At 39.8% G+C, this 12963-nt stretch overlaps 1 protein-coding gene across 3 annotated transcripts; it reads left to right on the top strand.

Annotated features, from left to right (window-relative positions):
- The first annotated feature begins 152 nt into the window (after positions 1 to 152).
- Positions 153 to 8811, top strand: LOC140314592 (von Willebrand factor A domain-containing protein 5A-like). Of its 3 annotated transcripts, XM_072392891.1 has the most exons (20): positions 153 to 273; positions 434 to 481; positions 660 to 862; positions 948 to 1170; positions 1356 to 1522; positions 1607 to 1721; positions 1855 to 2030; positions 2115 to 2203; positions 2357 to 2501; positions 3820 to 3899; positions 3983 to 4097; positions 4191 to 4349; positions 4450 to 4562; positions 5337 to 5557; positions 6751 to 6795; positions 6916 to 6966; positions 7799 to 7837; positions 7947 to 8116; positions 8415 to 8538; positions 8655 to 8811. In XM_072392891.1, exons 2-20 carry the CDS (start codon positions 439 to 441, stop codon positions 8732 to 8734), a joined length of 2358 nt encoding a protein of 785 aa, XP_072248992.1. In that variant the 5' UTR covers positions 153 to 273; positions 434 to 438; the 3' UTR covers positions 8735 to 8811. The 3 variants fall into 3 exon arrangements, with proteins under 3 accessions (XP_072248992.1, XP_072248993.1, XP_072248994.1); XM_072392892.1 differs by lacking the exon at positions 7799 to 7837; XM_072392893.1 differs by lacking the exons at positions 6751 to 6795; positions 6916 to 6966; positions 7799 to 7837; ... (1 more) ...; positions 8415 to 8538; positions 8655 to 8811 and adding an exon at positions 6213 to 6482.
- The last annotated feature ends 4152 nt before the right edge of the window (positions 8812 to 12963 follow it).

Below are 12963 nucleotides of genomic sequence, written 5' to 3'. Positions count from 1 at the left end.
AGCTTACGAACCAATTGAAAGAACACATTTTGTATGGTAGGAGTTCAACGTGTCAAGTTGGAACAACCTTAGCCAGTATAAGGAAGGTGTGTCTGTGTACACTCTTACTTCCGCAAACTTCATCTCGAAGCTCCACCCACCCGGAATTCTATGTCGAAACCGAGTGTTCCCGACGGAACGATCTCCACTGCTTTGGAAGCAATCATCAGTGCACACTGACAAGGGAAAAGAGCCGCAGTAAAACTTAAACACAGCGGAGATTTGTCTGAACAGGTGAGCGTTCTTCTTTTGAGTTAAACTGTTCTAACGCACCTGTTAATACTGCCACAGATCCTGATGACAAAAAGCTGCAGACTGTTGTTATATATAAAATCTATACAGCTTTTCTAATGTGTCGCATTACAGTGAATCCTCAAACTTCCTTGTTGCACAGATACAATGGTGAACTGCTGTGGTCTGCTAACTGCCAAAAAGGAACCAGGTACGGAGTTGTTGGAAATCAAATTAACAAATATCTTTCTGTATAGTCATGTCCTCTTCAAATAAAAAAAGAACTACTATTGGTTGTATTGATGATATGATTTTCTGCTTCTCATTGTTAAACTTTATTCAGTCTGATTTAAAGAGCAATAAAATGTTCATTGTTTTGCTTTTTTTAGTTCCTCTGACGCACATTGAGGTGGAGCTGCAGGTGAAGGATCATGTAGCTACAGTGATCTCCACTCTGAAGTACGAGAACAAGGAGGACAAACCTCTGGAGGCTGTTTTTGTCTTCCCTCTTCCTGGAGATGCTGCTGTGTGTCATTTCAGTGCTCAGGTTGGACAGATACACATTGTAGCTGAGGTGAAGGAGAAGCAGCAGGTGAGCTGGACACAAAGATTGACTCACTATAATGAAGCTGAAACAGTGAAGTGAACGTTACTGACGTGCTTTATGTGCACTGCAGGCTCGTGAGGAGTACGATGATGCATTGAGCTCCGGTCAGCAGGCCTTCCTGTTGGAGGAGAGCGAGCAGAGTCCAGATATATTCTCTATGAGTGTGGGCAGTCTGCCTCCAGGAGAGAGCGCCTCCATCAGGCTGGAGTATGTCACTGAGCTGGCTGTGCAGGCTGATGACGGACTGAGGTTCTGTCTGCCTGCTGTGCTCAACCCTCGCTACCAACCTCAGGGTAGGAAAACCACCAAGCTGAACTCACTGTTCACCAAACATGCTCATACCAAGCGTTGCAATGTGCAGCATCCTAACTTGATATGGATGGAAGTCAGATTTCTAGACAGTTATGTTTGTAGCCACCAGCTTCACAAAGGTCTCCCAGACCAGAGAAACAGTAATTGTCTGTCACGTTGTTTGCAGGTAGTGAAGGTGTCAGTGTCCAGGTGACTTCGGTTCCAGCCTCTCTGGTGCCCTACAGCCTGTCCTTTTGTGCCCGAGTTTCTGCTCCTCGTCCAGTCTCTAAAGTAGAGTCCAGCAGTTCCCTGGAGCCTCTTCAGTACCTCAACACTGATCAGACACAGGCCACTGTAGGTAGAGTTGTAAGCTTCTGCTCTGAGTGGTTGTTACAAATGAATGATTTAATTGACCACACACTGATGTATTTAATGCAGGTTAAGTTGGCTGCAGGACACAAGTTTGACAGAGATGTTGAACTGCTGATTTATTACAAAGATGCCCACCAGCCCACTGCTGTGGTGGAGAAAGGACAGGCCTCTGCCAAGCCTGGTGAGTGAATCTTTATCATATTATTAGTTCAGATATAAAAATGTTGTCATCTTCAATCTTCAGCCGTTATTCTGTGTGTGTGTGTGTGTGTAGATTTGTGTTAATTTCTCCATCCCTCCCTCTCGTGCTTCAGGCACTCTGATGGGTGATCCAGTGGTGATGGTGAGCCTGTACCCTGAGTTCCCCCAGTCTGTGTTGTCCTCACCCGCCTCATGTGGAGAGTTTGTGTTCTTGATGGATCGATCCGGCAGTATGGGCTGTCCCATCAATAACAGCAAGCGGCAAGAAACACGCATTAGCAGTGCAAGGGTATATAAGGATGATTACCTGGACAATGAAAAGTTCATATGTGTCTCAGACAGCTGTCTTTACTATCTTCTGTGTCTTTTTTAGGATACTCTGCTGCTTCTGCTGAAGAGCTTACCAGTGGGCTGCTACTTCAATATCTATAGTTTTGGGTCCCGCTTTGAACACATCTTCCCGTACGGGATTCAGTCCACAAAATTAGCATGAATAATCTTTTCAGTATTTTAGGCCTATAAAGGGAATATGTTCTCATTTAATGTTTTAAGAGGTGGGTCTTAAGAGTGAATGAAATGACACTGGACCTCCTCCCTTTGTGTTTCTGATGGCAGTACAAGTGTGGAGTACAGTGAGAAGACCATGGAGGATGCTCTGAAGAAAGTTGAGCAGATGCAGGCTGATCTGGGAGGAACAGAGATTCTTCAGCCCCTCAAACACATTTATAGCCAGCCCTGCATTCCCAAGAAGCCCAGACAAGTAATAACGCACACACATTAATGCTCCTCTCTTCCCTTGCCTGTAAATCTCAGGAAAAAGAGAGCAAGATATTCAAAGTCATTTATCTGGGGCTCTGACTGATGCATAAGTTATTTCCTCTTGTGAAACACAGCTTCATACATAAAGCTGCTGAGACGTCTCTGAGTGTCTCGGTTAACCTCAAGTTGTTCCTTCTAAGGCAGAACCAAGATGTCTGAAATATTTAGTTTTGTTCTCAGACACATGGTTTGCATATAGATCCATTTCTATGTATAGCATAAGCCTCGAATGTGTATCAACATATCTAATACCTTAAATATATTTGGGTTTGTCCGCTCTGTTGTTCCTACTGTTGTGCTCACACGTTTCCAAGTAAAAGCCCGGACAAACCTGTTAAGTAGAATCTCATATTTGCCATAGCTCTGCTATTTCTTCATGTGTTTAAAGGTGAACACCCCCTGTGTTATTGAAATAGCAGAGTTACACACCTGTTATTCATCATATATACAGGCAGGGTGCGGTTTGTGACAGTAACAGAGTTGGGGGGGGGTAATGTTGAGAAACATTTTATTAAGAAATATTACCACACAACAGTGAAACCATGAAAAGTGTTGATTCTTGTGTAGATAAATCTTACACGTAGGCATATTTTTAATGGGAACTTAACCACTGCATTTGCAGAAATATTTTCTCAAAATATTGTTTTTAAATTTGTCCAATGAAAACAAAATTTCAATTTGTTCCCAATATCAGTTCAACAGAAAACATGAAATACCACAATGTGCTGTCAAGATGTTTTTTTTGTTGTTGTTTTTTTTTTTTAATGGTTTATCAAGTAGACTATACATCAGACTATGAAAAACGTATAGATTTTTTGTTGTGGTCCAGTAAAATATGACGCTTTTTTTTCTCCATTAGATTTAAGCTTTTGTTTTGGTGCAGATGGCGCAGACAGGAACTTGTACTTGTGAAACGCAAGAAAATCCGGTTGGTTTTTCAACATAAAACTGCTTTCTGCGAGCGCGTCACCTCTGACTCACTCCTAGAATCAAAATCTTAGCACCCTGTGTAATTTGCAGGTGACCCTTAATACCTTAAACATTTTTGGGTTTGTCCGCTCTGTTGTTCCTACTGTTGTGCTCACACCTTTCCAAGTAAAAGCCTGGACAAACCTGTTGAGTAGAATCTCATATTTGCCATAGTTCTGCTTGTTCTTTATGTGTTTAAAGGTGAACACCCCCTGTGTTACTGAAACAGCAGAGTTACACACCTGTTATTCATCATATGTACAGGTGTAACATGTTTTCTCCTCCCATAGCTGTTTATCTTCACTGACGGAGAGGTGGGGAACACCAAAGAAGTTATAGATCTTGTTAAGAAGAATTCAGGTTCCCACAGGTGAAAAAACAACAACATAGATTTACAATAAGTGTCATGTTGCGATGCTGTGTGTGTGTTGAAAACAAACTGCTGTATTGCAGGTGTTTCTCTTTTGGGATTGGGGAAGGGGCGAGCTCTGCTCTCATCAATGGGATGGCCAAGGAGGGAGGAGGTCACGCTCAGTTCATCACAGGAACTGACAGGATGCAGCCAAAAGTAAGCAAACATTGAAAACACATGTTTGTTAGGAAAGAAATGATAATTACAAATCAGAAAAGACGTTTTACCAATTTCTTTTTTGACCACCAGGTGATGCAGTCGCTGAGATTTGCTCTGCAGTCAGCAGTGGAAGACATCTCAGTAACATGGAATTTACCAAAGAAAGTGTCTGCCACTGTCCTGTCTCCACCAATCACTGCACTTTTCCAGGGTCAGAGGTCACTGATTTATGCCCAGCTCTCCGGACAGGTGGGAACACCATCACCTCATGTTGAAGCAGCTTTTCTGGGTTACGTTTTGAGCTTTGATCTTTATTCAGAGATGGATTTTTTTTTTTAATCTGTTAAAGATTTCTCAGAGTGCAGAAGCAGCAGAGAGCTTTGTGACGGTGAAGTACAGCCTGGCGGGTCAACCCTCTCAGAACCAGCTGCACTTTAGTCTCAAATCTGCAGAGGACACTGGGTAAAAACAGCTTCTTGTCTTGCAGCAGAATTAGATGCTGACTTTGTGAGTGTTGTTTTTAGTTTAATGTTGAGCATTAAAACCATTATTCTGAGTATATGATGTACTGATAGTTGCATTTAGCTCAAAGCCCCACTCACTGAGGTTCTTTTGTCCTATTGAAACATGAGCAATAACTAGTTTATTTCTTTTATTTTTCTTATTTTACTTTCTTTTTAGGACATAATGATTGTTCTTTAAGAAAAAGAACTAAACCTTAATCTGCTTTTAGTTTCTTCTTATTAGTGCCTTTTTATCGATCCCTTTCTGCTCCCTCCTTCATTTTCCTGCCTGGACACTGATCCGCTCAGATTATATTGGAGGGTGTCTCTTTGAAAACAGAGAAGTAGTGAAGAATGAGGAGAGTTGACTGCAGGGGGAGCTATCAGTGAGGATGCACAGATGTATTGTTGGCAGAAATCTGTTCAGCATCAGTGACATTTAAAAGGAACATGAAGCATCATCCTGCACTGTAAACTGAGTTATATGGAAATATGTGTGTCCACGTTCATCTGACTCGTTGGACATGTTAAATAGCTTTTGCCTCCATTCTTCTTTCCTCATGTTTCTTTCTCACCTCTCCCATTCACACCACAGGTGGCTGAGACTAAGATACAAGGAGTGAAGGGTTTTGAGGATATAAAAAGAGGAATGAAAGGTGGGGTACAGTAATGTGTTCAACAAAATATTTAAACACAACCTGTACCTCTCTGCATCTCTCCCTCCTGTCTGCAGATTAACGGTCCACAGGCTGGCTGCTCGCACTCTGATTCGGTCCCTGGAATCAGAGGAGGGAGCGCACAGACAGCAGCAAAACAAAGAAGTAAAGGAGAAGGTGGTTGAGCTGAGCGTCCAATCAGGAGTGAGCAGTTCTTTCACCGCCTTCATTGCTGTCAACAAAGACAGCGGAGAGTCAATTCAAGGACCTCTGCTGCGCCGAAATGTTGCAACAGCCAGTGAGTGCTTTATGTAGTTATTTATTCAGTTATTTCTGGGGGTAAATGAAAAAGGAAGAAACTTCCTCAGTTCAAACACAGTGTGCTCGTTGGATGTTGACCACAGCATGTTCCCAGCTTTTTTCTGTTAAAATGATTCAGTGAGCATAGCATAAGAAAGGAATACCTTGATATTATTATGTACATTATGCTTTTAGGATCCCTGGAAAAGAGCCGGAGGTTACTCATCTCTCATGCTTTTAATAATGCCCGCTTCTCCTTCTTTGTGTAGGATTTGGTTTGCTTTTACAGTTTAATTGGCACTGAAAGCTTATCTGACTGCATGTTATAAGTACAGAAGTAGCCCACACCTGTACTTTAAACAACTTCTGATTCAATTATCCAAATGAAAAAGACTTTTCTAGATATTACAGAACTATAATTCTTAAACCCTTCCTGTAGCTAGGATGCAAATACCTTGAAATTAGAACTGACTCTGCACATTTACAGTCTCTGCACAGCTGTAACTTCAGTATGCATTGGTTCATAGCAAAAATAACCAAAGATGTGTCAGTGGACAAATATTAACCTGCTCACTGTTTTAGAATGAATTATGAGTTTAAATATCTTTATCAAAATAATGATCTTCATATAATGTCTCATTCTGTAATCTCAGTGTTTTGTTCCACAATGAGATCTGCTCCACCGCGTCAAGCTGAGTAAAAAGTTTAGTCTTTATATAAAGTGTAGAAATACTCAGGGGCACTTTTCCTTTCATCTTCATTCATTTGGTTGTTCTTAAACTGCTGTGTGTGTGTGTGGCAGTGTGAAGAAAACACTTTTTTGAATGAATAATTGTCAGACTGCTAAAAGTGTTTCAGTATCCATGCATCTGCTGTTAACATAACAAAAGTCATTAATAACTTATTATAGCGTTTCAGTTGTAGAGGAGATGCAGCATTTTGTCTGTGCTCACTGTGTTTGCATGTTCAGATTATACATGTTTTCACAAAACACAAATGTGTTTGCTAGTTCAAAGTTGCATTTGCGATGTTTTGAATCTTTTAACTACTGAAATGCACATTTTAACAGCTTATTGTGACTCATTGTGACAAGCTCTGAAACCAGCTGTTAAACAAACATTGTGCATTAGTTGCAGTTTAATGTCTTCACTTTAATTTTTCTCTGTTTTTTTTTATTTTCTTATCGCTCAGGTCCAATGATGATGGCCTGTTCTGCACCTGTACCAAAAATGGGAGGTATGTGAAACACTAAATGAGATGTGAGCACACATCTGTGGTTTCTATCACTTACTGTCTATTAACTAATGTTCATGTCTTCCCTTTTATATATTTATTTGTTGCTCTTTTTATGTTCAGCATTAAAGAAGTGTAGAAGTAAGAGGAGTGCTATGAGTGCACCACCAATGAGTAAGTAAAAATATGTTATTTGGTCAAATTTTCTCAGTTTAGTTTTCACTGCCAGATGAGCCTGAAGATACATTTTTCACTTTGAGTTTATCACAAAAAGTGACATGAAAATAGAAATCCACGCTCAGTCCTGTTCTTTTGGTTTCATATCTGTCTTAGAGTTTCTACAATTTCTGATCCCCTCCACATTCCAACAGCAAGAGCTGTAGAGCATCCAGTCAAAGTCAAAGTCAAATAAAATCAATTTCTTTGTTTTTGAACAGCTTATAACTTATAGTTTATCTGCTGATGTGACCTTTCAAATCTCAAACCTCCTCTGACGCCTCGAGGCCTCATCTGGCTCAACTGACTGTAATAGCCAGTTAAAGTTAAAACTTCACAATTAAAGAAGTTTCACTTTTTATTTAGTTTTATTTGCTTATTTTTAACATCTCTGTAGCTCGGCGGAGCTATTTGAACTTTAGAATATGGGAGGATAAATTTTGATTGTTTCATGCTAAATAACTTCATAACTTACCCCACAGGCTGAAGGAAGCCTTTTTGCTTGAAGGACATGGTATATTTCTAAAACACATTTCAATGAATTGAATCCTATTTATTTGTTTTCAAACGTTCTCTTCTGCTCTAATTTCATGTGCAGTGGTTCATGTATCGGTTCATACTGTTGGATCTTCTTGTACTGAAGTCTATCTTATGTGCTGCTTGTAATGCTTTTCTTCTCTTTATCTCTTGAACATTGAGACATGTGTAAGTCATATGTAAGTTGTTTTGGATCAAAGTGTCTTCTAAATGCAGAAACATTTAAACTTTTTTTTTATTTTATTTTTTTCAGACATGGCAAGTGATTCAGAGTTCATGCTAGATAGCATTGGTAATTAATAATTTAAAGACTTTATGAAGGATTATCAGTGGGATTTGCCATTGAAATTCTTACCTATTGTTATTTTTGTTTGTTTACTTTATTACCCAAACTCCCCCAGATTTGTGTATTGAAGATGCTAAAGATCTTGCCCCCAAGCATTCCCACAGAGACCCCCTGCTGCAGCTGGTCTCCCTGCAGAAGGCGTCTGGCTGCTGGCTGCTTGATGCGGCTCTGGCCTCTGCACTGGGAAGGACCAGTAAAGAGGTGGAAAAGTCAAAGCCTGGACCGGTGGGTCGTTGCCAAAAATTCTTATTTTACGGAAGTGATAACACAGAAAACTGTTGAAATGTTCAACATGCACCTAATTAACACAGCATCAAACTAAACATACTCAAATTCCTGTCAGCTCCCACTGAGCTGCACCAAAGTGTGATATTATACAGTAACCACCCAGCTGCCCTGTTACTAAAACTTATTGCTTATGTTAAAAACCATTTTTCCACTCAGGTGGATTGTTGTAGATTTTTTTTTGGTTTAGATTTATTTACCTTTTCTGTGTGTGATTTGTTTTTCTTTGATAAATTAGGTCAACAAGAAGGTGTGGGCCACCATTCTGGCTCTGATCTGGCTTCATGCTTTCAACATGGATGCAAAGGAGGAGTGGGAGCTTCTGGCAGCGAAGGCTGCATCATGGCTCCGTGCTCAGAATGGTAAGACCTTCCTTAAGTGTAGAACTGCTATTTCTTTTAAATGCATGCTGGTTAATATCAGCTGTTACCAACATTAATAACTATATTGGTATGTGTTTACTTTTTTAAATTCTCAGCATCATGTGGGACAGACTGTGTGGATGCTGGAAACGCTCTGCTGGGCTGCAGCGTGCAGAAAGATGCTCTGGGGGTCTGAGCTGTTCAGCACAGTGGCCTCACCGTCAAGATTGTTTTCACAAATAAAAACAATCCACCAGTCAAGTTTTACCATGATATTAGTCTGCAACATCTGCCTTTACTATGTGCCTTGCTGTATTTGCACTGTATGTAATTGTCCAGAATCAGCCATGTAACCACTTAAAGTTATATGTTGCTTTGCACTTTTATTATTTCTTTGTATATGCAACACTTCAACTGAAAAATAAACTTAGAAATATGAGACTAAAGTATTGATAATTGTTTTGCTTTTATTTTATTTTATTTATTCAGCCTTAATATGCTACAGCATTTGCATAAAATGGTTTATTGTTGAAGAAGGGAAAGCAAATAACTGTTGATGTGGATGTATTTGTGCTGCTTAAGTTTGATTTGGTTAGCTCTGTTTAGGCTGTAAAACTATGACCTAACAGTTGTAGATCGAGAGTTTGTAGAAATGTGAAAAAGGCTTCCCCTGTGTTGGCAGCTCGCTCCTGTCTGGAGCCTCACAGTCCACAGGTTGGCTGAGTGACTCTTTCCCTGGAGGTGGAGGAGAGGGAGAATGGAGGAGAGCATGAGGAGGGGCTAAAGAAGAAGGTGGTGGAGCTCAGTGCCCTGTCAAGAGTTAGCAGTGCCTTCATTGCTGTCAACAAAAGCAGTGGCGAAGTGATACAAGGACCCCTGCTCTGCAGAGACTTTCCAACAGACAGTGTGTGCTTCACTTATGTGAGCTCTATTCTGAAATACGGAATTTTATCTTTTCTCATGTTTTGTGTTTAGCTAGTCCATATGGATCATCCTGAACCACATCCTTTAACAAAGAGTCTCGTATAACATTCATATTTCTTAGGCCTGGTGTATAGTATCAGCGTTGTTAGCTGCAATGTATGTACAACAGGAAACATCAGTTACAACACAAACTCCTCCTCCAGTGAGTTGATAAAAAATATTCGATTTTGAAGAGAAACTAATCTCAGACTTGTTAGCTCTTGTCTAACAAACAGAGTGCAATGTAGTATTCATAAATGTAAAAAACAAAATCTGTAATTAATGGCTTCAAAGGGCAGCACAAGCTTCCTACACTTAGGTACATAACATGGCATAACGTAACACCTGCTATGACTCTTCTCTTTAGCAATGTAATCAACATATCGGTACCACGATTTGAAATCATACATGGTAGATAAATTTGCACTATTAGGCTTAGAACTTAGGATCCGATAGTTCCTTCATTGGCACTGAGATGAACGACACTACTGGTTTAATTCGCCTTTGTAGTCAGACTTCACCTAAACACGTACATTTAGCAAAGATCAAGCTCGCTGCGTCTAGCCCACCAGTACAACTTTAACCAGGGAGCTTTCTTACTAATTTACTGGTGACTGGTGGAGTAGTCAGCAGCTCTTGATGTGGGCCTTCCCGGCGAGGGGAGCTCCAGTTTTTGAATGTTCAGATCTTCTGCCAGCTTGTCTACTACATAATTCACTAAATGTGTACCTCTCTTATTAAATGTTCTCTGGGAGACCAAACGTCGGTGTGAATTCTGTACATAACGTTTTGGCATCTGATGTTGCTGTTGGGTAAACTCGTACACATCTAGAGAAGAAGTCCATTTTAACCTCGCTGTCTTTCCTACACACCGTGGCAGCGTAATAATGCCTATTTTTAAATACTTGAATATTTATTGTGGTTCTGAAGAATGACTTCAGAGTGCTTTGATATTTCCTTGTGAATTATGTTTTGCACACATTCAAATGTCAAACTTTTTTGTAATCCATAAGCTATGAATGTTTCTGTTATTATTGCTAACATGCACCCTGTTGACACATGGCTGGGCCCATGACTCCAGATGGCGGCTTATCTCAAGAAGATTTTAGGTGGGATGCATTTGTCTTTTGGTCAGTTTCAAAATCCCTGTACATATTTCCTTGCTCCGTTTTCCTTCCACTGCTTTTTGTTTTGGTGAGAACACTTTGTGTTCCAGGTTTAGTTACATTAGTTCAGCTTGCACTCTGTTTAATCTACAAACTTATTTTCCAATGAAACTGGATCTGCTTTGGCAGTGTGCACTGCACACATGCAGATAGCTACTTTTTATTTTCAGGCTGCATTACTGCATCTATCGGATCTATGTGTTTTAGTAGTAAATTACTGCATGTGATATTTTGGGGTTAAATATCTATACAGGATGAGCGATGCAAATGTCTGCACTACCATACATGCAGCTGCAACAGTTTGCAGATATGGCAGCAACTACGGGATCTAATCTAATAAGCTGCTGGACGCATTTTTCCTCCATGTTATTGTAGCATTGCTAAAGTCATGTGACCATTATTTTAGTCTACAGTTACAGAGAAAGGTTTGTCATAGTTAGGAAACACGAGCACAAATAAGGAGCTGTTTTAATTGTCTAAACTGTTTGGCCATTTGTCTTCAATGTCCAGCTGAAACAGGAAATTAATGTAGTGCAGCTTCATTGTAGCTCAGAAGAGTAGTCCAGTTCTACGTGCTTTCAGTGTTCAGTTTCTTTATTTTCACATGTAACGTCGCCCTTCACTAACATTTCTGAAGTCCAGTCAAACATGGTCAAAGACTGTTCAACCCAGCTTAATTCACATCTGATGTGACTGATGATACAGGAAATCATTCCTGCCACATGCCATCACATTGTATAATAAAATCTGAAATCACTGGTCATTATTTCTCTGTATGCACTTTACATATCTGTTAAACATGCTGCTTATTTGTACAGCTGTTCAATAACTGCTAACTTGAATATAACATTGTGACATTAGTCAAAATGTTCCAGCTTCATATTTTTTCAAATATATGCATACAGACATACATATGAATACATACATATAGAGCTGTAGTGGAGGTCTTTCCCACAGGAATCCTGGATTCCTTGTGCACAGTCACTGACCCTGGAGCAGGACCAAGTTTTACGTTGGGGTTGAAGTGAAGAATCTCTCAACGACATTGTTGGTCTGTGAATTTTATTCCAAGAACTCCTTTTGAAACCCCTCACGCTGTATGAACTGCACACAACCCTGCATATCTGTACCTTCTGCATCTTAAAACGTTGACAGCCCCCTCATAGTTGCTGGGAATTTAAACCCTCTCAAATAAAGAAAATCAGACTTATTCACTCTAGGTTTGTTGAATCTTGTCAACCCCTCTCGCACAGTAGCGCAGAGAGGAGTGGGATGGATTTCTCAGTTTGAACAAATATGTCTTGGTTTCAACGCCAAACTCCTTCATAAGTGGAGCTCACAAACTCCTGCTGAGTGCAGAATATTTTCAGTAAGACTGACGTTAATATCTGATGTTTAAATATTATCCTTTTATTTTATTTTCCATGTCCAGTAATTCTTACCATTGCAACCACTATCTCTATGTAAAATGATTTATTTTCTTGCCATCTATTTGGCTTATAGCTGCAGGACACTCAACCTAATTTTATATTTAGCACAATGTTAATACAATTTAACATTATGACCACCCACCTGATATTGAGTAGTTGCATCTCATGCTGCCAAATGTTCTCTGACCAGTCAGGGCATGGACAAAGAACACCTCAGGGTGTCTTAGCAGGTCTGGTACCAGGATGTTAGCTACAGATCCTTTGGGCCTTGTAGGTGGTGTAGGGTGTTTATAGATTGGGTTTGCTTCTCTCATGATGTCATGAGATTAGTATCTCATGATAAGTTTGGGGGCATGTAAAACTTTTTTTAGGGGTGGAGTAGGAGATCTTATTTGTGAGATAAAATGCATCTTGCACTACCTTTAGTGTCACAACCACACAGACTATGTGAACTTTTGAAATTTCACAATGTTGGATATTTGAGATTTCATCTGTTATTTTGTGGGAAATGGAAAAGAAAACTTGTTAATCTCGAAGCAAAATATCCTGAGGACTGAGCAGTGATTTAGGATTACTCCCGCCTGTTTATCACAAAAAGCTGAGGTGTTAGGTGTTCTGTTCTGCTTTGAAGTCAATGAAATAAACCTTGGTCAAGATTGTGAGCAAAACAACTATGCAGCCTCTGTTTTAAGCTGATTAATAAAAGCAAAATAATGATCAATAAAATAGTCTCTCTTACTTGTTTATATGCATGAAAATTAAGTTTATTTTTCAGCTGAACTGTTGCATGTATAAAGAAACAGAAGTGCAAAACTTTCTGATACATACAGTGCAAATGCAGCAAGGCACATAGTAAAGGCAGATGT

Source organism: Leuresthes tenuis, unplaced genomic scaffold (genome assembly GCF_036924035.1).
Source record: "Leuresthes tenuis unplaced genomic scaffold, fLeuTen1.0.hap1 SCAF_9, whole genome shotgun sequence".
Classification (NCBI taxonomy): domain Eukaryota; kingdom Metazoa; phylum Chordata; class Actinopteri; order Atheriniformes; family Atherinopsidae; genus Leuresthes; species Leuresthes tenuis.
The sequence above is the reverse complement of the archived record's forward strand: the minus strand, read 5'-3'. Positions and strand labels throughout refer to the sequence as shown.

Excerpts from the sequence above, each read along its gene's own strand:
- LOC140314592 (XM_072392891.1), top strand. The coding sequence starts at position 439 with ATGGTGAACTGCTGTGGTCTGCTAACTGCCAAAAAGGAACCAG. Across the intron at positions 4,350-4,449 it reads ATGCCCAGCTCTCCGGACAG|ATTTCTCAGAGTGCAGAAGC; the intron begins GTGGGAACACCA and ends AATCTGTTAAAG. Across the intron at positions 8,117-8,414 it reads AAAAGTCAAAGCCTGGACCG|GTCAACAAGAAGGTGTGGGC; the intron begins GTGGGTCGTTGC and ends TTGATAAATTAG.